At 40.9% G+C, this 24,731-nt stretch overlaps 2 protein-coding genes across 2 annotated transcripts in view; both read right to left on the bottom strand.

Moving 5' to 3' along the window:
* LOC127046254 (RNA exonuclease 1 homolog) overlaps positions 1-9,249 on the bottom strand; it is a 37,049-nt gene extending 27,800 nt beyond the window's left edge. Inside the window, 4 exon segments of the mRNA XM_050943049.1 lie at positions 601-844; positions 3,895-3,990; positions 4,739-6,201; positions 9,102-9,249. Coding sequence (XP_050799006.1) covers positions 601-844; positions 3,895-3,990; positions 4,739-6,201; positions 9,102-9,249 — 1,951 coding nt within the window.
* Positions 9,250-13,612: 4,363 nt separating this feature from the next.
* Positions 13,613-24,731, bottom strand: EQTN (equatorin). Its single transcript, XM_050943203.1, has 9 exons — positions 24,626-24,731; positions 21,476-21,580; positions 19,958-20,032; positions 18,629-18,697; positions 17,385-17,453; positions 16,292-16,351; positions 15,466-15,543; positions 14,840-15,005; positions 13,613-13,907 (listed from the first exon to the last, which is right to left on the bottom strand). Exons 1-9 carry the CDS (start codon positions 24,729-24,731, stop codon positions 13,613-13,615), a joined length of 1,023 nt encoding a protein of 340 aa, XP_050799160.1.

A 24,731-nucleotide genomic window follows, 5' to 3' on the forward strand; every position in this document is an offset into this window, starting at 1 on the left:
CAAACATCTCAAACTGAGACCCCCCTTTGACAACAAAAATCACTACATGATCTGAGAGAAAAGAGGTCTGGAGCCTGAACCTCACTGCCCCAGGCTAAAGCCCTCAGGCTTTGGCTTCAGCCCTGAGTGGCTGGGGTAAGGCTTGGGCCCCAGCAAGTCGAACACTGGCCCTGGCGACCTCATTAAAATGGGATCCTGACCCACAATTTGAGAACCACTGAACTAGAGGAAGGCTTTCAGGAAAGCAAATACATACAGGCGGGAAAGAAAGAGTGATTGCCATGCTTTAGGGCTTCTGAGAAACCCTACATACTTGACAGTAACTTGAAACAATTATAAATGTTGAAAGTTGTTTCATTCCAGCCCCTCAGAACTGCCTCCAAACATTTGAGAGAACTTCACCCAAAACCAAACACAAAACTAACTGAATTAACGTTAACTGACATTAAAATGTTGACTCAGCCAGGATACTTAGAACAATAAAATGAATTAAGGGTTCACTCAGGCATCCAGAATGTTTAAGAATGCTCACATTTGGAACAAAAACAAACTGATCAAATATTTTAAAGCAATCTAAAGACCAAAATTTATTTAAAAAACCTGGTTTATCTCACTTTGCGAAGCGAGATCTCATACCCATTGGTCCTACGTTTTGAATCTGAGTAGTTGACAATACAGGTACAGTTTTCTTCTGTCCAGAAGTTGCAGCAACAAAAGCCTGTCCACTTTTAACAGCAGCTGTTATCTGCACTGCCTGTTGCTGTGCCTGCAGGATTCTGGTAGGACAAGATTGCTGTGGAAGAGGTGCCTTAAAAGGCACCAGTATTTCTTTGTTGGTCTGTACCTAATGGGCATGAAAATTAGAATGTTCAACCAATTGCACATTTGTCAAAATACACTTCCAAATTTACAAGTTAACAAAGTCGTAGGATAATACATTTACAGCGTATTTTATTATAGAAGACTGCATCCAAACATATACTTCCACCATCTCTTCTACAATCCTTCTCAAAGAATTTATCTTCCAAAAAGACAAGGTATAGGGCCAGATTCTCAGCAAACATAAGTCTACAGAACTCCACTGAAGGCAATGGAGGTCAACTAATTCATATCAGCTGAGGTTCAGGCCATATAGTCTTTATACTTTTTTTTTTTTTTAAATCCCACAGTACTCATCCAAGCAACTGCAAAGTAACCCAGCTGATATCAAACACCAGGATAAGCAAAGGGGAAGAGGAGGGCGGAGAGAGAGAGAGAGAGAGAATAGTCTCTAAGATACCTAGGACTGAAACAAAGGACTTTAGAAATTCAAGTCACCATTTTATAGACCATCTAAATACAAACTGAATGGTAGCTTTTGGAGAACAGGCACAACATGCCTCCTATATGAAAGCAGTGAATCACAGTTTGCATATGTTTCCCAATGATCTTCCGATAAAGACCTGTGGAGAGCATATGACCAGTAACTCAAATGGAAAGCAAAACACACTATGCACAGTACTGACAAAATCCTCAAAAGACACCCTTAAACCAACAAGGCCTGACCCTGCAGTTATCCATAAGCAAAGTCACACTTGGTGAAAAATGTTAGTTACAGGATTTTATTTGAATCTATTCAATTTAAAAAAGTTATATACACAAGTATATATTATATAGAGAGAGATGGTGCAGTTGGCCTGGGATACCATAGTAGATGTCAAGCAGAATTAGGGTGACCAGACAGCAAGTGTGAAAAATCAGGATGGAGATGGGCGGGGGTAGGGGGAGAATAGGAGCCTATATAAGACAGACCCAAAAATCGGGACTTTCCCTATAAAATCAGGACATCTGGTCACCTTAAGCAGAATATCAGATTAAATGTGAAATAAAGTATGTTTCATCCCTAGAAGATAAGGATAATTAACGTTTTACACATAAATGTAATCTGATTCAAGGTTATCAGTGGAGTTAGGTATATAGTAGAGTATATAGTACTGAAGAATGTAAATCAGTAAGAGACTAGATGTTGAGACTGCCACACACACTAATTCGTACTTTATGTTTTACATTTCATACTAAGAGCCAAGCTCAGAACTTTGTTTCTCCTGTGGCTGATATTAACATCTGAAGGCAGTTCCCCATAATGGGTATGACAACAGTAGCAGGATAAATCCTCCAGTCTTGTAACGTAGGCCTCAGCTGAAGAGTTCTAGCGTATCTTAGTTCTAGAAACAGGAACATTTCAAATAATACAATGCAGATACAGGCCTTAAAATATTTTGTAATTAAAAGAACTGTTGAAAAGAAATGTATGGCACTGCTTGCTCATCCTGTGTATATAAAATACAATTTCTTTTTAAAAAAGATCATGCACTGTGCATCAGGACACTTTCAGCTGAAGGAGGTTCATTCGTAAGTCAGAGAGCTCAATGAAGTATAATTAAGTGTTGTGTTTTCAACAGTCACCTCAGGACACACTTAATAAGCAAGCAGTCCCAATGACCTTCAGTGGAGCTATACTCACTGTTTATTAAGCAATTGTTCGAATGCAATTCAAAAGAGAAAAGAAGTGTCCATATATAACATAATACATCTCTACCCCGATATAAGGCGACCCAATAGAACACGGGTTCGCATACAATGCGGTAAAGCTCTTACATGCTGCTCTGAGCAGCGTGTTAAGGGTGCTGGGACGGGGCTGAGGAGTTGGATAAGGGGCAGAGGGTCTTGGGGGTGGTCAAGGGCTCCCTTCCCTTGCCCCAGGCCCAGCTGTGTCACTCAGGGGAGAGGACTTGGGGGAAGGGAATCCCCCATGCACCCACTGGCTGTGACAGATGCGGAGCAGCCCGGCTCCAGCCCGCTCTACTCCACCAGCTCCCAGCTGCAGTGCTCAGCTTCCTGCAGCAGATGAGTGTGGGACCTTTCCCCAACCCCACCCCAGCAACACAGCTGGTGCCAGGGCAAGGAAAGTGTCCTTTCCCCAACTCCCCGTACTCACCAGCGGCAGGAAGCGGAGCACTGCGGCTAGTAGCTGCTGGAGTGGAATGGGCTGGGGCCACATTGCTGCGCTTCCTGCCGCTGCCAGTGAGTGCCTGTCAGGGGGCAGGAGGTGTGGATAGGGGTTGGAGCAGTCAGGGGACAGGGAGCAAGGGGATTGGGGTCCTGGGGGTGATTAGGGACTGGATCTCTGGAGGGGGCATTCAGGGAACAAGGAACTGGGGCGAGAGGGCAAAGCAAGTTCAGTATAACGATGTCCCACCTATAATGTGGTGAGATTTTTTTTTCGTCTCTCGAGGACCGCATTGTATCGGGGTACAGGCGTATAGCAGGATCTCTAGCAGGTAATGCAAGCTTTCAACTAGGGTGTTCAAAAACAAATAGTTTTGCTACTGTTTCCAAGTTGATGCTGTAATTGGAACTTATGAATACAGCATTTAGGTATATTTGTATTGCAACAGTCTGTAGAATGGCTAGTGTCTGCCAGCTCAAAATGGGCCACCCTTTTCCTAAATTAGAACAAGTTGTGAGCAAAATTACACATTGGAGTCAATGGCACCCTACATTTAATACTTTCTTCAATTTATTCTGACAGCCTGATCTACATTGTGGTGGTAGGTTCACTGTTTGAGAGCTCAGCGAAGCAGAAATATACATCTCAATATGAGGTCTACAGTTCAGTCACTAGTAGTCTTGGAGTTTGCTAATGTTAATTGTAATTTATAGAGGCTAAAGAAAGGATTTACAAGTAAGAAGTTTTCACTAAAACTGAACATGAACTTTTAGCTTAACATACCTCACTTAAGATGAGCCTCAAAAGGAATTAACTTTAAGTTGAAGATTAGTAAAAAATACTAGTTATTTAATTGTTGATATTATATAGGCATAGTTCTAAAAAATTCCCAGAAGAAAACTCACATCGAATTTTGCAGTGTGCGCAATTCTTTTCTTCTGCCCAGAAACCATATTTGTCTTGGTATCCAATGTATCTACTTCAACATGAGCTCCAAGAGCCTATTAAAATTAAGAATAAAAGATAATACAGGTTTTTTTCTTTTATTAGCTACACAATGCAGAAACTGCTTTGACTAAATGTCATAATTCACTAGTTAGGCTTTCAACTGTTTCAACTAATGGAAGAAATTCAAACATTTCCAATCTAAAGTTACAACAACTAAAGTATATACCTTCATCAAGATTCAGCTACAGGACTTCATCTTTATGTTCACATGAAAAAAGATGGTATATTTTCATTATTAGGAATAATTTTAATAACATAAGTAGATTTTTCAAAATAGAGAGTCTCCTACAAGTCAGTCTGTTTAGTAAATGTACCGAACTTGAGAAACACGTCAAAGAGGTTATGTAGTTAATTCAAAATTTACTAAGCCTAACACACTTTAGACTTCCCATACACTGCATCTGGCCACTTCTAAAGATAAAACACTATTGCTAAAAATGTTTTTAAGAGTGTCCACTAATTTTGGATGCCCAACTCAAGCATTTAGTGTATGATCTTCAAATATGCTGAGCAGGGAAAGCTCCCAACTACTTGAATTGGGGTTGACTGTGCTCAACAGTTTTGAGTATTTGGCCCTGTGTCCTAATCTGACCACGCAATATTAGTGGACATTTTCCAAAATGTGGATCTATATGATTAGAGAAAACACTAGTAAAAAGTATTACAGAATGTATGGAACACTTGTCTCTTTGCATCCCCATGAAGGAAGGAAGTGCAGATGTACAACAAAACGTACCGCACCTGCTTAGCGATTTCTTGCTTCTGTGCTTCGCTTTCAACAAACTCATTGAAAATTCTCCGGCATTCCTCTATAGGGTCATCCGATTCAGAGAGTTCAGTATCCTCTTCACTACACTCCATCTCTTCTTCTGAAGAAGAATCTAATACAATTATTTCACTTTCTTGGATGTTAGTGTTCACAGTATTACTATTACTTTCTCCACTACGGTTTTTAGTCAAGAGATCTACATCATGACAAATTTTCTCACCCAAATTCAAGGGAGTGCTGGGATGAATGGGTGCATTTCCCAACACTTCATTTTCTCCATTTTCATATATGAGCTGAATTTTTCCTATATTTACAGGTAATTTTTTACAAGTTCCTTGTGCAGTTAGCAGAGTTTGGTCTTTTGAGCTGGCTTCAAAATACAGGCTAGTTTGGGCCTCTCTCTTGCAACTCGGTGTGTTTTTATCTTTGTTAGTACTCAATTCTTCAACAGACGTTTTCACTGATATTTCACTCTTTGGATCTTCTTTCTTCAAAGTTTCATTCTGCATCTGTGCCTTAATATGAGAAATTGAAGATACATTATTTTCCTGAGAGACAGTAAAAGGTTTTCTTTGTTCACAAAGGTTATTTAATGACTTCAAAGCATTAATTTTCACATCAGGCAAATATGCACTTTGAGTTTTTGGTGGCGTTTTCAGTGATTTTTCAGGGTTGCTTACATCTGTGTTGTCATCCTTTTGCAGAGTTACAGAAACTTCTGCTCGTTTTTCCTCAATATACTTAAGAGGATCTTCTCCTATGTTACTATTCCGCAGATTTTCTGCACATGTTATAGCAGCTTGTTTGCTTTCTTCCCTATTCCAGTTTTTAAAGCTCCTATTTATTCTTGGCTTCTTAGTGACAGTCAATGGTGGAGCATCAATAACCAGAATATCATCATCATCAGATTCTTGGAGCTTTATTTCAAGCTTTATTGGTGAATAGCTTCTTGATCTCTTCTTTGGGGATCCATGCTGATTTCCACATGGAGACATTTTTGGAGACTCCATGTGAAAATCAGCAAGAGGCATTTTCACCCGCTTAAATTGCTGTGTGTCATTTTCCTGCTCTTTCATTATGGAAGAGCTGAGTAGGCCTGCAGAATAATTTAGCAGTGGATCATATTCAAGGTCAGTTGCTGGACAGCTATGGTCAATGACATATTTACTGGATACCAAATGACAGCCTTTGCTAGAGTACTTAGAGACTGGAGCTACAAGACATTTGTCTTTTGTAAGAGAGCTACGCAGATCATCATCATCTGGGGAACTTTTATTTCCTTTAACATCATTTGTTTTAGATGTCAGAGAGTTTTTAGGTATTTCATCTTGCAAATTATACTGTGAGAGTTTCTTCTGCCCTTCTTCAACTTCAGTCTTGACTGACTCAATTGCTTTTTTGATTCTTTCCAATTCTTGTATACTTTTACCTAGCTCTGTTGATGGAAGAAAATCATGTCATTCACTGATCTCTCTTAAATACTACAAGTATTAAGTTACGATTTCACAGAGTTCAGCTGAAAAATATCTTCTACGTAATAAATATTGCAGTCTGTGGCAAAGCTCTACAAATATACAGGTTTATGGTCCAGACAACAGTTTTGTTATTCAGTCACTTAAATTATGTTTTTAAGCTGTTATATTCATAACCTTTATAAGTTTCAAGACAACCATATTATCACCTGTAAGCTCAGTATCAGCTCTAAGACGGCTTGAAACTCCAATTAGTATTGTACTTAAACATAATTCGGTATACCAAGAAGCATTCGGTATATCAATCTTTTTAAACTATTACAGACACTGTTCTTTGTTTGTTTTTTAACTGCATTTCAGCGGAGCACAAAGTACACTGAAACCTCAGCTCTAAGGCGAGCTTCTTAAAGTGGTGCTGCTGCAGTGTATCCAGGGAAGGGGAGTGCTCTACCGCAATTGAGTAAGCAGTAGATACAGAAGGAATGAGTTGATCCTTCACTCTCTTCCCTGTCTCCGGTTGGGTGCTAGTGACAACTGGATTCTGCTAATTTTTCTTTTTCTCAGCCCTATGATGAAGTGCTGCTTAGTCTGTGACCCCTTTGTAACACCCATGAGCTTGGACTCCCATGGGTTGAAAATCTACAATCTCCACTAATCATAAATCAACTGTAAACATGGAAATCCAGTTGCACTAATCTGGAAGTTAAGTCTTCCATCATGGAGGCAAGATAAAGACTTCATGGGGTAAGAGTCACTCATGGCTCTCACATATAACACAATTGTCCTAAAAAGGTGAAACAGCAAAGGATCAGTAAGAAGCGCAATCATTTACAACCCCAAATTAACAACAGACTATATGCTTAAAACTGTGCACATCTAAAATAAGACTGGGAACATCCAGCTACACTCCCTATTGTCTTTAAGCACTAATTAAGGTTATCAATTCTTTCAAGGGAAATAGATTTCAGAAGAAAAAAAGTTAGTAAATCAAATGAAAAAGAAACTACATTTTTATTTTTTAAGTAGCTGAAATGCAATTCAGGTTTTTAAAACCTACATTTACAGCATTCTTTTCTTATTTGGGGATATTAAAGTGGTTAAGATCAAGTTTTGTTGTACACCTTTGAATGAACTTAGCCCACTACTGTACGAACAGCCCAGATTTCCCACCAAGTTACACACTATCATTGTCATGCAACAATCAACTCAGAAACTGACACACAAGTGCCTGAAAATGACAATTCATAAGAGGAACAAAGTCCCTCGCAGAAAAGTCATGAGAGAGAGTAAAAACAAACCAGATGTGACAGATGTTAGTCACATTGCTTAATGCACTACTGAAAGGCACTCAGATACTACAGTGTTGGAAGGTGGCATAAAACCCATCTGGAACATCACATTCCCTATGAAGTTCTATTAGGCTCTTCATTAACTGACATACTCCTACCTGGAAAACAGTGCTCACCTTCAGAAAAGCTGTAAATATTTACAATACACCTCTACCCTTCCTCAGAAAGACTATTGCTTACAGGAATAGCTCAAGGTTAAAAAAAACACCACACACTTAAATACCAAGTTTTGAATCCAGGAAGCATCTCCAACTTCTATTTATGCCACAGGAAGTTACAGGGGTTCAACATCTCTCAGAATCAGCCCTCACATTTTCTATGTTGCTAATCAAAACTGGGAGAAACGCAAGAATAAATGCTAGAAAACACTAATTTTATATTTAATTTCTAAGCAATTCACTCCCTGGTTTTCATGCACCACCACCACAACATTGCAGCAGAGACTCTGCAAAGAACTGCATTTTATTTTAGTTTCTATTTTTTTAATAGTATAATTGAAACATTTCTATTTCTTTTGCTGGGGCTACATTTAAAATTCTGAGAAAGAGGCAAGAAGAGAGGCTATGCGACCACCAGTAATTTATTTATGAAGCCACCAGATGACACTCTACTATACCTAACCGGCACACTGAAGCCAAGGCTCTGACTCAGGTTTGAGCATATGCCCCTCTTTTGTCCAAACACAAATCAGCTGACACAGGTCAACAAACATTCAAGATTTAGGCCCTAGGACCATGCCACAGGCTGGATCACAGCACAAACTTCCACTGAGACTCACTTCCAAGCCCTAGCCCTGTTGTTTTGCAGCATGGACTTGAGTAAGGGTGGCATTGCTCAACACAGACACATTAGCACGGCTGCAAGACACGGGCCCAGCAAGTACAAACCCAGGCTCAAAATGCAGCGTGGACACTCAAATGCAGGCTTGGAAACACATTGTGTCCCACATTGTGCCCCACATGCCACAGCTTACAATGCCTAACTTACCCTAACCTAAGCCTTGAGTAAACAGTATTATGGGGTGCATCTACCTAGCTACACCTGCAGTTAACAGCCAGGTATCTATGGCGGGTGGGGTGGGGGGGAGAACCACAGGGCCGCAATTGAGGCCGTGGCAGCCATCCCCTAAAGCCTGGCTAGTGGTCACACGGCACTGCTGTGCTGGTGTCGGTGTGGAACCAGCGCCATGGGCTACTATGCCACCCAAGCCCTGGGCGACAAAGACACACAGGTACCAATCCCAAGGAAAGCCCCCCGCCCCATAGCTCCAGTGGCAGGTCCCAGTGCAGTCAGGAAGCACAGTCCCTGGTGCCCTGTCCCACACAGCAGGGAGCAGAGCCCCCTGAAAGGCTAGGAGAAGGGGGGTGAAGTTCGGGGATGAATAGCAGACAGCAGAGACTGGGCGGGGCCAGGCTACCCCCGCCTCACAGCGTCCCCCAACGGGGAGGAGGAGCTCAGTGGGGTCCCCGCCCCCCTCAGCCCTCTAACAACGTGGGCAGCGCCCCCGTCCTCACCCATGGCAGGGGCGTCGCTCAGCGGCTGCTGCTGCCCGCTCCGTCCCGCCTCGTGCCTGTACTGGCAGTGAGGCCGCGGGCAGCCGGCGCCTGAGGCGCCATCGAAAGGGCAGGAAAAGCCACTGAAGTAACCCGCGGAGCGCAGCATCCCCGCCCCGCCCTCAGCCAGCCAGCGCGCGGCCCAGCGAGACTCGCGCGCGCGGAGCCGGCCGTTGGGGGCGGCACGGCCAGAGCCACGCGCTCCCCCCCGCGGCGGGAAAAGGCCAGCGCCCGCAGTAACTGCCCCACCCCGGCTACGCCCTCTTCCCGCGGCCGCGGCTGGTCAGCCTCCTCGGTATTTATAGAGAGCGGGGGCGGGGCCCGGGGCCCTGAGTCGGCGTTAAGCCTCTGGAACCAGAGAGGGGCGGAGTCTCCCGGGAAAGGAACGTTCGCAAAGTTCGCCGAGCCTCGCGCGCCCGTGGTTGTTAGGTTGCCGGCTGCGCGTGGGAGCCGCGAGCCTGCAAACCTAGGATGCCCCATTGCGGCGTGTGGCGTAGAGCCACGGGATGGGCGGGGGGGTGTGATCCATAGTGAGTGTGCAAGAGCCACGGGCAGCAGGGGTGCTCCCAGTTTCCCTGTTGCAATGTAATTTTTAACTGACGAAACAGTGTGCGACCAGAGTTGATTTCAGTGGAAGTTAGAAGCCTGGATACCTGCGTGGATCTGGGCATAAGGTACTAATCAAAATGAATAAGGTGAAAGAACCTGGCCCTGGGTTAACAGGGTTTATAAAGTATGCCCTTTTCAGTCGTGAATTCCCCTTTACCCTCGTGTCAGTGGGAGATTTGGGACAGTCAGAAGTTTCAAAATATTTAAAATATTTTTAAACTATTAAGATGACAGAATAACAACGTGAATGCTGGTTTAATTGTTGGTAGCAGTAAACCTTGAGAGAAATAGCTTGTTTTGTCAGTCACCAAGAAAGTTAATATATTGAAGATAGCGTAAGATAAAGGCAAAGAAAAACTCCTTTTGTATTTGGGACACTTAAATCAATACTGGTGGTTTTGCACTGAAAGTTAATTGAAGGGGAAAGATTTCCATAGACTTCAGTCAGCTTTGGATCAGACCCTAGTTAGTGTGGTTTTAAATCCTTGTGTTGTCTTCAAGGGGTTAAATTCAGTTTGGGTTTGGAAATCCTGCATTTTTATTGACCCTTCACTTAAAAAAAATATCTCAAGTCTGTCCCCCTAGAAAGATAATGGCTATAACACTTTTCCTTCCCCTCCCTCTTCCACAGGGCAGTCAGCACTATCAGCGGCAGAATCACACAATCTCCGCTTTAATCTGCTGCTTCTAGTTGGTAGTAGCAGGGGCACAGATGTGATAATATGGGTAACAAGATGAAAAAAGGGGAATGTAAGACACAAATGGGACAGAGAGGCAGGAGTAGACAAAAAGGAAGGGGAAGCTAAGCTGGTGGAATTGAATGTTAATTTATAACCAAATATCAGGGGGTAGCCATGTTAGTCTGAGGGTTTTTTTCCCACGAAGGCTTATGGTAAAGTGCCACTGGACTCCCTGGTGAATTTATAACCAAAATCATTCCCTGCAAGGAAGTAGGTTTAGGAGCCTGGTTGAAATCTCTTCTATTTGTATTTATAGTCTATTATTAATGTTAGACTCTGTAAATGTTTTTTCTCCAACCTTGCAGAGTCTGCTTTATTTCAAATAGTTACCATATTTTATACAGGGAGTTAGGTCCAGATCCTCAAAGGGATTTAGGTGTCTAATTCCTGTTGATTTCAGTGGAAGTTGGGTACCTTTAAAGACCACCTTCGAAGCAGACTACTCAGTATTTAAGGAGGGCTCTAGGGAGAGGACCTATAGTACTTATAAATTTAAACATTTAAAATAAGGATTAATTTGGTGTTTAAAAGTATATATGTGGTTCCTGCTATTGCAGGGGTGGGCAAACTTTTTGGCCCGAGGACCACATCCGGGTGGGGAAATTGCATGCAGGGCCATGAATGTAGGACTGGGGCAGGGGATTGGTGTGTGGGAGGGGGTGCGGTGTGCATGAAGGGGCTCAGGGCAAGGGGTTGAGGCAGAGGAGGAGTGAAGGGAAGGAGATTGGGGTGCAGGGAGGGTGTGGAGTGTGGGAGGGCTCAGGGTTGGGGTGCAGGGGAGGTGTGAGGTGCAGCAGGAGTCTCGGAAGGGGGTTGGAGTGCAGGAGGGGTGTGGCAGGGGCTCGGCAGGGGATTGGGGTGTAAGGTGCAGCAGAGGGTTGGGGTGCAGGAGAGGTGTGGGGGTGCAGCAGGGGATTGGGGTGCAGGGGGAGGCATGGGGCTCAGGGCAGAGGGTTGGGGTACAAGGTGCAGGGAGGGTTGAGGTGTGGGCTCTGACCTGGCACCTCCAGGGTGGCAGTGGCATGCACTGGGGCTAGGGCAGGCTCCCTGCCTGCCTGCCCTGGGCCCATGCCATTCCCAGAAGCAGCCAGCAGCACCTCCCTGCAGCACGCAGAGCCCTCTGCCCCCTCTCCTCCAGGGGCCACAGGGACATGGTACTGGCCCCTTCTGGGAGCAGCTCGGGGCCCACAGCGCCACAGGCATGGCAATCCCAGGGGCAGGATCCAAAGCCCTGAGGGGCTGGATCCGGCCCGTAGTTTGCCCACCCCTGCTCTATTGAGAAGAACCATCAAATTGCATTGCACCTTTGACTGTTCCGATAGGAATCGGATATTAGCACAACACCTTTGAGCGGCATGGTCCTACAGTGTTTTACTGCTGTACCTACATGGAGTCCCACTGACTCCAGTGGAACACCACCCACACTCAACAAGTTGGGGTCTACATACAGGAATACTTCTGCTGAAATGCAGCCATAACTTACAAAAACATTCATTAAACCTAGGTTGTGACATTGCACTCCATATGTTTAATAAAAATATGTTTATACATGTGGATATGATGTAACTGGAATATGCTTTATGCAAAAGTTCTCTTGTGAAGTATCATTACAAAGCTTATGATCTACTGAGTGTGTTCATTCTCTTTGTATTTATGTATCATTCTTGTATCTGAAACTAGAAATATGAAGTATAACTCTGAGGGTCTATTATAATTATGCAAAGTGTGGGCCATTAATGATGGTTTAGAATCTTGATGGCTCCTATTGTCTAGGACAATTGACTGTAGATGGTTCTGATTACCTGCAAGTCTCCACTGCATATGTGTGGACCAGTTATGAAGAAATGGCCTAGTTACTAGCTGAGCTGGACCTAACAAGGTTTGTACTGGGGGAAAGGATTGGGCCTAGACCAGGTAGGAATCTAGTCTGTGAAAGAAGCTTATTGGAACATCTCTGAGGGTGAGATTTACTTGTACTCAGTTTCTTAATGTATTAGGCTTAGACTTGTGTTTTGTTTTATTTTGCTTGGTAACTTACTTTGTTCTGACTGTTATTACTTGGAACCACTTAATCCTATTTTGTATACTTAATAAAATCACGTTTGTTTATTAATTATCCCAGAGTAAGTGATTAATACCTGGGGGAGCAAACAGCTGTGCACATCTCTCTATTGACGTCATAGAGGGTGGACCGTTTATGAGTTTACCCTGTATAAGCTTTATACAGAGAAAAACTGATTTATTTGGTGTTTGGATCCCACTGGGAACTGGGTGTCTGGGTGCTGGAGATAGGAATACTTGCAAAGCTGTTTTCAGTTAAGTCTTCAGCTTTGGTGTCATGGTTCAGACCCTGAGTCTGTGTTGCAGCAGGCTTCCGTGTCTGGCTCAAGACGACAGGGTTCTGGAGTCCCAAACTGGCAGAGAAAATGGGGTCAGAGGTAGTCTCGGCACAACAAGTGACAGTCCCCAGGGGGGTCTCTGTGACCAAACCTGTCACACAGGTATTATTTGTCTCTCTCAGACTTGAAAGGCTATTCTCACTGAAATTCTCAGTGTCTATTTCAGAAAATAGTTTAATGCTAATATTTTTAATATCTTTTTTGATACAAGATAGCTATTATTGAAAAAAATCTTTCAAAAAGGTGATTTATTGCTTCAAGATTACATCATTACAAATCTATATATGCCCCTGGTATTGGCTTATATGGCCTTGAATTTACTTCACTTCACTTCACAAGGTCACTGTAGTAAATCACAACAATAGAGTTCCTGGGAAAGACTTCTTAGGTCCTCCTTTTGCCTACATGTAGCGTTGTGTAGATGACGGTATTTAAAAGCCAATTTTGTTCTGTTCCTTTTACCCGTGATTCTGAAGCACTTGGAGTATAGTACGCCTGCAAACATTTGTGATCCAGATTTAATTTCAAGTTCCTTTCCCTTCTCCCTTTTCTATCAGAATTTAAAGTTAGCTCTGCCTCCTTCATGTAATTGCAAGTTGTAAACTTTAATGAATCACAAATGCATGCTATTTTTATAAAAGTAGCTGCAGCATTTTTTGTTTGTTTTTATACCAGCAGCATCAGGGTTCAAAGGTTTTGTCAATCCTGCACTCAGCTGATTGGTTTATAGCTCATTTTCGCTTGTTTTTGAGGCTTTATATGAAGTAGCTCCACTGCGAGCTGATTCATCAGAAATTGATGACACATCATCTACTGACTTTATATTGGATAATGTTCTTGTTTTTGAATGTCTAGACTGTGAATTGCTCCTTATCTCTGACAGTGTTTTTTCATCCCACATACTACTGGCTGCAGTCTTAGAAAAAGAAGAATCAGATACTCCTTCCAAAGGTTGAAAATAAGATAGATATGCCAGTCTCTGTTGCTCAGCATGAGTGGTGGAGGCATTACTAGAACCCCTGAAACACAAAAAGAAAAAAAAAATTACTCATTAAATATTATGTTGAGAACAAACACTGTAGTCTTTCTTGGAATTGCATATAAATTACCAAGCTTTCGCTTTTCAAGATTTTAACACCTAAGCAGGAAAAGTTAATGTATTTGATAAGAACGCTGTAGTACATAGACTTCCTAGATTCAACATTTGTTTGAGCATTTGTGATTTTCTTGCTTTTTGCCTGAAGGGGAAAATGTTACCAAAGTGATTGAATGTATGTGTGCCTTTTCCCAAACAGGAGAGAAAATAGAAGTTGGATTTGTTTTTATTTGGTTACTAAACATTTTGCACAGTTCTACATAAAACTGTAGTATCACTTAAATGTTAACAATAGCAACCTTACATCTTAAAACCTTTATGCGTTTCAACATGTAATTCTTTTCTTAAAGCATATGTATTTCAACATGTAATTATCTTCAATATAAGAATATTACCCTTCACTGTTAAACTGCTTTACCACTTCTGTGTACTGGAGAAGAGCAGTAGTTTTCTTTTAAGAGTTAATATTCTATTAGAACATGAATACCTTAACAGAAACATATCAGGTGTGGGCGGCATTCTGGGGTCTAGCAGTACATCCCTGCTCCATATACATGGTGCATTAGGCAGCACTGTTGTGCATAATTAGAAACAATAGGCTTATGCGTAAGTCTGCTCATACTTCCTAGGGTAAAATCCTGAGCTCTTGAAGCGACACAAAAGAGCCATTGTCTTATGGGAAGTAGAAATAACTGAGGGCTCTTAACCTGGATGTTGTCACCAGCATTACACCAAAGACAAACTCAGCTATCCCATATGGGAGCTCAGAGGTGCAATGGGGAGGCCTGTACAGAACAGGTATTTTCATCATAGCCTCCTCCCAGGACTCAGACTCCATGTGATAGGAATACTTACTTTTTTTGTTTGCTGAACTGGCTGAGAGTCATACCACAGCATATAATAAATATGATTAAAATGATAAGAGTTGTAGATGATACAGCAAGCATTAGTATTTCCCTTACATCTTTTTTTCTTCCTACATTTGCTGCCTTCTTTTGAATAAGATCACCCTTATCCGACACTAGAAAAATAAAACCAGACCAATCAAATTCAAACAATGAATGCCATGTACATAGAAATGATGATTTTTTAAAAAAGATTATACCACTAGGTTCTGCGTCAACAAATGAGCATACTGATAAAAAGGCTAGACATGCCTCTGTATAGATCCCATGCTTGAGACCTGTTTATTTGACCTTTGCATTCACGACCACAATTTAGCCCAAAGTGAAGATCTTCAAATCACTACCACATCCAGATCTGTCCCAGAGGACGTTCTGGTAGAAGTTTAACAGCCCCCATGGAGTACAGAGATCTATGAACATTTTTAGTTTAATCAAAATACTTTCCCCTCACCCCCCCCCAAACAAATATGACCTTGTGTTCGTGAGTATTCTTGAGCTCTATCATCTCCATGATCCCAGAAGATTATTGTCTGGGAAGTCAATAAGATTATAGTAAGTACTGTACTGTGTTCTTACTTGGTACTGGTTTAAAAAACATGTTTCTTGGGTGATATTCTGTCTCATTGAACTCAGGAGTTTGGTTATCCAGTTCTGCTGGAAAGCAAAAAAACCTGCTGCAGTGAAAACACGGGTGATGTAATGTGCCCTGTTTCCCTACCCCCTGACATATGAAGTTAATTCTTTTGCTTCAGAATGGAAACAAAGACAATGTAATCTGAAGAGGCAAAGTGGATGAGATAATATCTTTTATTGGACCAACATCTGCTGGTGAGAGGAAAGCTTTCGAGTTTACCCAAAGCTCTTCCGACCCACCTTGTCTCTAATATATCCTGGGACAAACATTGCTACAACAGCATTGCATACAGTAATGTAATCTGCAAGCAGCTGACCATATTATAAATTATTTAATTGCAACTATTATAATAGATCTTGATTTGGTTATATCCTTTTGTATGTAAAAATTTAGGGTCAGATTCTCAGGTGTTGTAAATTGGTGTAACTTTGTTTAAGTCAATGGAGCTATGCTGATTTACATTAGCTGGAGATTTGGGCCATTGACTTCAATGGGGCCAGAATTTCACTGCGGCCTTTAGTTGTTGTGCAGTCTGTTTTTTGCTTGCACTGATTTTTTTTTAAGACCTAGTTGCATCTGGATTCTCTTTTATTTCTTGATTGCAATATGTTCTAATAAGCAATAGCAATCAGATTAATACATTTAATTGTCTTTTAGTGCATATGCAGTTTCTAAAAGCCAATTAATTTCCTACCATAAGTGTTTTCAAAGGGGCAACAAAACTATTTGCATAAATCAGCCAGAAATTCTCTGTCTGTAGACTTTTACCAGCAGATAGGTCTTTCAAAATTGGGTCCTTGTAAATGTTCACAGGTTTTGCTCTTAGATCTGTAAAAGGATGACAAGAATCTGGCAGTAGTACTTCAGTCATTGCACAGTAAAACTAATAGCAAGTAACTTATTTTCATCTGTTTAGGTCTGATACACAAGTTCATAATAAATAAGCATGTTGTAGAGCCATTTCTTTCCTTAGGAGCTGGATTAAATTTGGTCTTTAAAAATATTTTTGCTAAGATGTTCTTTACATGGAAACAAAGGAAGTTAAGCTTATTTTTCAGAAACACTGAGAAGAAACAAATGACAGTTCAGACACATGGTGATTTGCCTTGCCAAAGGCATGAATTCTTAAGTTATTATTAGGAACTTTGCAAGTGAGCCCAAACAGAAAAAGAATATATGACTCGAAAGGCCAAATTATGCCTTTGCGTACACAAGTGAGTCTTATTTACTTCAGTGAAAGCCCCACGTAGACTTTTGGGATTAAGGGTAATATGTTCCTTCGTGGTCAGCCCAGTTCCAAAATGGTAATAATCTTTGGTTGTTCATAGAAGGAAAAAAATTAAAGCCAGAGATACAGACTAGAGAATTCTTCAAGAATTTGGTGTAAGCGCATGTTCTAGGGTTTAAAGCACGTGACAGGGTATCAGGAAACCTTGGTTCAGTTCCTTTCTCTGACTTGCTTGGGTAAGTTTTTGTACCCAAGTTTCCCCATTTTTAAAATAGGGACAATAATACTTGCATACTTCCTGGGAGTGTTGTGAGGCTTATTTAACCCTTTACACTGCTTTGAAATCCTTGAATGAAAGGGGCTACCATAAGTGCAAAACATTTTTATAAAATCTGAGTATGGTTATCAACTATGTTAGAGTCAATGTAGATATTTTGGAGTCAATGTAGATGTAGAATTACAGTCTCTTTAATTCAGTTTTCTTTGTTAATTTCACTTTTGTCAATTGCATTCAGAATATTTTGAGAAGTCAGCATTGTTTTCTTGTGTAATTTATTATTTACAATTATTTTAAGTTTTAATTTGGCCATTTTAACTGTGAAAAGATGTTTTGATGATTTCATCATACCATACCTCCACTAAGTGATTCCTCGACTGGGCCTTGAGCGATAATGTTGAGATAATGAGGTCCAAATTTGGATTCTAGAGAAAAGAGTTGCAAAGACTATTTACAGTTCAACACAGCCTTGTCGCTAACAGCAAAAAAAAAAAAAGTTATTGTGCTTGTCCTTATTCATAACAAAATGGGAAATGTTGAAGCAGCACTCCAATATCTCTTGACAGGATAGCACAATGTATCACTCGTTCTCATATTTAATGAAAGAAAAATCTAAGAATCATTCAGTTACGTATTAGCATGGTCAAACAGAACTTTTGCTTTAAACGTAAAAGCAGCAAAGAGTCCTGTGGCACCTTATAGACTAACAGAAGTTTTGGAGTATGAGCTTTCGTGGGTGAATACCCACTTTGTCGGATGCACGGTTTTAATGTATTACATTCCGTTGTCTGCAAGTCAAGACCTTTGTGCTGGTACAATGATATATATAGCTCTTCAAACAGTAGAAAGAGAAGTTATTGTCCTTGTATTAGACATGACTTTGTTATCAACCTCCTTACCCATCATTTTGTCAGCAATTCTTTCTTTTGTTTTTAGCTAGCTGAATCTGTGAGTTCTTGACGTCAAGCACTGACTTTAATCCTCTAATTCAGGTCCCGTTTCTATTTATTGCTGTCCAGTTCAGTGCAAAATACTTGTATGTTATTGATGTCTCCTATTCCAAATGTGTGCCTTTGCAGAACCGACAACATGTGATCTAGATGCTACCTTCTTTTGGGCAAAGGGGAGGCGCCTCTCTTAGCCTGAGGTTCACAGCAGTGAACCTGCTCCTGAAGTTATGTGCTTAAGCCAAGGCAGCCCTGTAGTGTAGTGTACTCAATCAGAATGTGGGCGGCCCAGGGCAGATCCCCTCTCTGCGTGATTTAGAGTAGGGAGTTGAACTCAAGAGAGTCCCCTAATCATCAGGCTATTGAGTATTTGGGTAAAGGAGGGGACTCTCTCAATCTCTCCTATTGAAGCTGCTTCACTTTGTATACATAAATATTCACTGGGCCAGAGAGAGAGAGAGAGACTGACTTGTTAACCCACTGGTTAGGGCACTTCTCCTGGGCTGCGGGAGAGTCAAGTTCAAGTCATGGCACCAATGAATACAACTAGAAAATCATGTCAGAGCAGAGTTTTAAAGTTCTTTTCGTTAGCATATTACAGTAAATCATTACAAGAGTAATACTCACAATAAAACCTTCCAGTATATTCTTACCTTCTGAAGGCTCTGCTTCAGAACTCTCTTGTTGTTCCTCTTCAGCTTTTTTGATAGAGAGCAATTTCACTAGAAGTTTAAATAACAAATAGGTTTGAGTACAATAAGCTCTTTTAAAGGTATGAAGTTACTATAGGAATGGACACTTGAAAAAATTCCAACATCTAACTATAGGTTTTTGCCAACCTATTCTTACTGATTCTCTATTCCCATTTGTAGTTTTGGCAGCCACGTAACAGAAGACAGTGTAACTCATGCCCCTGGTCTGAATGGGGTGGGACGGAGGGACAACATGGCTTTTAGTTGAGATCATCTTTAATGTTTCCCCAGTATCAGCTGGTGGGGATGCTGATAGGTTTGTTTGTTTGTTTTGGGGGAGGGGGGCAGTGTATATCACTGGTCCATCACCCTTTGTGTGAAGTAGCTCAGGCTGCAGAAGCACTGTGTCACTACAGGCCAGCACAAATTCTCATTAACTTCAGTGGTTCATGATTAGATTGTAAAAGAATGTACTAAAGAAACAATTTGGTTACAAAATCTTTCCAATTTTGATCAGTGTGCACATACTGTCTTGTGTGTTGACAAGAATTATTGTACAAATACATGAGAACATTACATGTAACATAAAACAGAGAGTAGTTTCCTAGCAGCAATGTTTGTTTTGTGAGACATGAGTAAAGAAAGTTTGAAATAAAGTTTAGTTTGAAACTAGCACTATTCCAACTTTTTATCCCAAAAATAAAATGTAAAAGTAACAACATGTTCTGGCTCCACAAAGTTCTCTTACAGTCCTATAATTAAATATTGATCAAGGGTGTGGATTCCGAAAGGTAAATGTACTGGATTTAAATTCCTTTTAAGCATCAGCCACCAACAGCGCTGATCTCCAGATTAGCAGGAAAGAGGAATCTTCTGAATTTCCCAGTTAAATGAATGGGAAACCTGTGAGATCCCATTGCTTTTCTCTTCTCCCCACAAGTCACACTGTACCACAAATGATTTCTGTATTCTTGCCTTTGAAAAAAAATATTGTACTAAAAAACAGAATGGCAATAGAATCCCTTCCCTTCCATCCACACAGCCCAAGAATACGTTAATAGTTTGAGGCTACATTAGGATTTCTTGCTTTAACATCCATCCATCCATCCATCCATCAGGTACATACATCACTGTCATGTCAGTGGTATCTGAGTGTCATGCAAGGAAATAAACTTTTTTTTCATTACTGCATGGTTCTATCATCCCTCCTGCCCCATTACTCCTAAAGTGCTTAAAAATTATTCAAGTCCCTGCATGTAGAGTTCTTAAATGGTGACTTCGGCTACTTACAGTACTCCCGTAAATTCTGCATACTGTTCTTCAGCATTAACACATCTTTGGACACAGGCGGATTTGTAGAAATGTCTAAATAAATTTTTAAAAATCAGTTAAATTCTTATTTTTGACATATAAGGCCACATTTTCAAAGGACAGCATAATGCATGTAACTCTGAAAAACACAACTTCCCACTTGCGAATTTGGTTAATGTATATCTAGCTACCAAGTTGTGCATGCAACTATCTGATTTATGGATGCAAGTGTGCATTTGTTGAGGCACAATAGGTGTATCGTTTTTGGGTGCAGCCACGGTACTCTCTTTTGGAAATTTGGTTTTTACTGTTTTTTAACAGCCTACAGTACAATTAAGATGTATGTTTTAAAGATTCAAATGTATAATTCTCCTTCTTTGCTTAGCCTTCTTTAGCCTTTGTAATCAATTTTGTTCCATTCTATGGTACAGATATTAATTTAATAGCAGAGATTTTAATTATGGTAGTTTTGCTGAGAGACCTATTAAGTGCTGCCTGATTTATTTAAAAAAATTACAGAAAGAACTAGTTTAAAGGAAATTTATATAAATCTATACAGTTCTTTGTCCACTGCATTACAAATTCATGTATTTAAAATGTTTTTAGGGTTAGAGCAATGCTACCTTATCTAAGCCACAATAGTACTAATTTAGTCAATGCTTAAATTTTACTAGCAGTAGGACAGGTACCCCAGGGATAAGGAAAAGACTGGAGAACTGCTGTAGAAGGCTTATTTCCCCCTCTGTTGGGCGTTTACTAGTTCTTTGAAAGCCTGACAAATGAGAGAGACTCTCGGGATCTCCCTGAGGGAAAGTGAGTCTATGAGCATCCTAGAGTGGAGTGTGTTTGGTTCCTTTGGAAGCGACTTCAGTTCATTCCGGATTGAAATGTTGGCCATTTGTTGTCTGTCTGCATTATCATTTTGATTAAAGGTAGTTTTTCCCCTGACCGTGCTTTGCTGCACATCTTCTCTTCAGCTAGTGTTGTGGCCACTCTCCTGCCATGATTCACGCACATAATGACTGATTGTTTGGTACCTCAGGCTGAGACGTAATGTGTTGCATTCTTTCATGTATCTTTCGTATAATAGTGATGCAAACATTCTATTTCCATCCTATGCATAAGAACTAGGAATACTGCACCACCGTGGAACTACAGATTTCTGTTGCTAGAATATAACTCATAATATATGTATTTTTATATAGTCCTAATTTGCAAAGGGATCCACAGTGAAGACTTCTATGCCTATATAGCAGCATCCCATTCAGCAGGACTCTGTAGGGTGAGTTCTTTTGCATGCTAGAAGATTATAGAGAACAAAGGGTTATTGATTATGAACATAAATTTACTTGGAACAATTCATATGATATTAAAAAAGGGAGAATTTCACTATAGGAGAACATTTTTAAAGCTGCAATTTGTGGATGATTGTACTGACGTTGCTGGTATATTTCTGCTGTTAGATCTATATTTTGGGGTCTTAAAACTTTACTTCACCTGTTTCTAAAAAGATCTCATGGTCCTCAGGACTTTGTACAACGTAGTTATTATCATCTTTTTCCTCCTCCTCCTCCAAGTCATTGACAGGTAGGTTATGGTAGTCTAGAAAAATGGGGCAAATTAGTTGTCAAAACTGTGATTATTTTTCTCACTATATTGGCTGACAATTAGAGACATGCTGTGAATTTTATTTGCGGCGACAAATGGATCTAAAAACAATACAATTCCATGGGCTCTAAAAATGCTGACAGTCTTTCTTTGGCAAAGATTGATGGTCAGAACATAAATTGTATATATTTTAAATCCTGCATATTTTTCTGCACCCAGGGTGTAAAATATTGATACTTAGAAATTGCATCCTGTAGTCCAGAGAAACTCAGGTGCAAGCTTCCTACTTCATTGGCAACCCCTCTGGGCACAACATGCTGCTCAGAGCATTTCTCAGTTTGATCAAGGAGTGGCTTTCATGCTGCTTGGCACAAGGAATGCCGTATAGAAAGTACAGAATAATCTGTACCCCTTTCAATCTTTCCAAGTAGGAGGGAGAGGGATAGGGATCATAGAGGGAAAATCTCTCAATCATCCTCTTACCTACCAGAAGCCATTTATTTTTACTGGTATAAACTAGTCTTGTCCCAGCATTTCTAAAGGACTTCTTACCATATGGTATTTAGGTGCAGAAGAGCTTGTAAATCGTATTACTTGTGGCCTCCACTTTGCGCCAGCCCCGCCCCCCAGGTAAATCATTTAATGGTACAGAACTGTCATCATGGTTCCTACTCAACCCCCCTCCTTCCAGCTGCTCCAGCAGGAGATATGTCCAAGGCATACCTACACCATAGCAATCCATGGCTGCTTGAAATGGTCCTTAGGGACTCTTGACAGCTAGTGCAGTACAGAACAGCCAGATTCATAGAATATCAGGGCTGGAAGGGACCTCAGGAGGTCATCTAGTCCAAGCCCCTGCTCAAAGCAGGACCAATCCCCAGACAGATTTTTGCCCCAGATCCCTAAATGGCCCTCTCAAGAATTGCACTCACAAGCCTGGGTTTAGCACGCCAATGTTCAAACCACTGAGCTATCCCTCTGATCTGCACTGGAAGATAGCCAACCCAGTAGCAGAGGACTGCAAAGGTAACCTAAACCCACCTTTTGCTCCCTCCACTTTGGTGATGAACTGAGCATAATTTGGGAAAACTAGAGAATTGACCTGTGTCACATTTGCATCCTGCTACCCTAACTATGTTGAAATTTGCCTTGAGCACAGGAAGGACTTGAATCAATACATAGCACACATACAAAGCACTCTACATAGAGACATTAAACTTGCAAGAGCATTTGAAGGATGTTTCAGCTGACAAATTGCAGGCTGGATGACACGGTCATAGTGCCAGTGGAAACCCAGCTTGAAAACAGAAGTCTGGAACCACACAAGGACAAAATCAAGAAATGATGCAGAGAAGCTAGGTAACCTTTCTATGACTTACCTAATATGACTGATTCCATATGTTAAGCCCAGAACAAGAAGTAACATCTGAAAATGACAGGTGGAATGCAATTCTGAGGTTCTTCCTTCACTTTTAGGTTTAAAATATAAGAACCAGATTTTTTACCCTCAAGAATCTATGGTTTTGAATGAGATTGTGTAACAATCATGTAACATCAAAATTATAGGAAATTGTGAAAGTAAATTCATGGAAGTCAAGACAGCTGAATTATCAATTTTGTCAATTTTTTAAAAGACCTGCAGCTCTGACCTGTCAGCTCAGTGTCTGTTTGGTTTTAGCACATTCTGATTGGTTAAGTGCTGAAGAAGCAAACAAGTTGGTAAAAGTACACCGGACCCTCGCTAGAACGCAGGATTTGGGATCCATGCGCGGGACCGCGTTAAAATGAAGTGTAATTAAAGTAATTAAAGTAATTAAATTTGGGATCCATGGCCGTGACCACATTATATGGGAATCTGTGCTAGATAGACACGCATTCTAGCGAGGGTCTGGTGTATATCAGTATCTAAGGGCAGATACAAAAGGCCTACTGTAGGGCCAACGATATAGTAGATTAGGGACTCAATTATTTTCTTTATATTTTACTTATAGAATTGCATGCTTTTCAGATTGGACAATGTGTGTATCTTGTGAAGTGAATAATATGATATGGGTTTGGTATTTCCTTTAGTAAATCGTACGTCAGATTTTTGGATAGTTTCAGAGTTTTGTTTTATTTTTCTGGGACAAGTTATTTTTTCAGGCTGGGGAAAATCACACCAACCTTGCCATCCAATAGTGCAGGAAAAGTGGTCGTACATTGATATTACAGTTAACATAGAGCAAACAAAAGAAAATATTACTTCATGCAGTGTGTAGTCAGCCAATGGAAATGACTGCTCCAGGGGATTATCAGGTCAAATACTGTGTCTGGATTTTTAAAAAGCTGGATAACTTTATGTTAAAGAATAATTCTTATAATTATGCATGGTCAGAGAAGGGTCATCCAACCTCATGCTTCAGAGCATAAGAGAATTGTTGCTAGGGTCACGAAGGAATTATTCCCTTGCGTTCAGCGTTACATGGCAGACTAAGTGCAATAAAAATTCATTCACCTTCCTCTGAAGCAGCAGGGATTGGCATCACCCCAGCAGAGTACTGATAGATGCTTATTCAGTATGGCAGATCCAAAGTTCCTAAGGACCAAATTCTGTTGTTTGTGTCATGAAAAGAGTAGTGGAGTGGAGAGCAGGGAGGTTCGGGGCAGGCCTTGTACCATACATATCAACTCAACAGACCCTTTGTGGTCTGCTCAGCATAGTCTGCCCTTTCTTACCCCATGACAGCTTTAGCAGCAGCATTCTGACTAGGTTCTGCGGAGGTGCAAAAGTGGGATGTTGGAGATGCTCTGCACACTTCCTTTCTACCCTCCAGCACCCTAAGGGATCACTAAGCAGAATTGAGTTGTATATTTTCAAGCAGACACTCTAAAAGTGCCACCGAGGGGAACAGATTCCTTAAGATTTCTGGAGGAAAAAAAAACTATAGTAGTTTAAACAAAAACAACAAACAATCAGCTCCTGCCCCCCCAACAGGTTAAGGGAAAAATGCATTCAGTCTATTCCTAGAAGTAACAGTAGACTTCCTTAACTATTCTCACCATATAGAGGTTTTGATGAGATCATACCTTTAGAAGAGGAAATTAGCTTTTTGGTAGTCCCTGCAGAAATAAGCAGAGATAAAAAGAGGAAAAGTATGGGATTCAT

This window comes from Gopherus flavomarginatus, chromosome 3 (assembly GCF_025201925.1).
Source record: "Gopherus flavomarginatus isolate rGopFla2 chromosome 3, rGopFla2.mat.asm, whole genome shotgun sequence".
Classification (NCBI taxonomy): Eukaryota; Metazoa; Chordata; order Testudines; family Testudinidae; genus Gopherus; species Gopherus flavomarginatus.

Coding starts and splice junctions, on each gene's coding strand:
- EQTN (XM_050943203.1), bottom strand. CDS start 24,731: ATGAATCCCATACTTTTCCTCTTTTTATCTCTGCTTATTTCTGCAGGG. Junction 17,454..18,628: donor TGAAGCAGAGCCTTCAGAAG/GTAAGAATATAC, acceptor TCTTTTCTCTAG/AATCCAAATTTGGACCTCAT. Junction 16,352..17,384: donor CGAGGAATCACTTAGTGGAG/GTATGGTATGAT, acceptor ATCCTTTTACAG/ATCTAAGAGCAAAACCTGTG.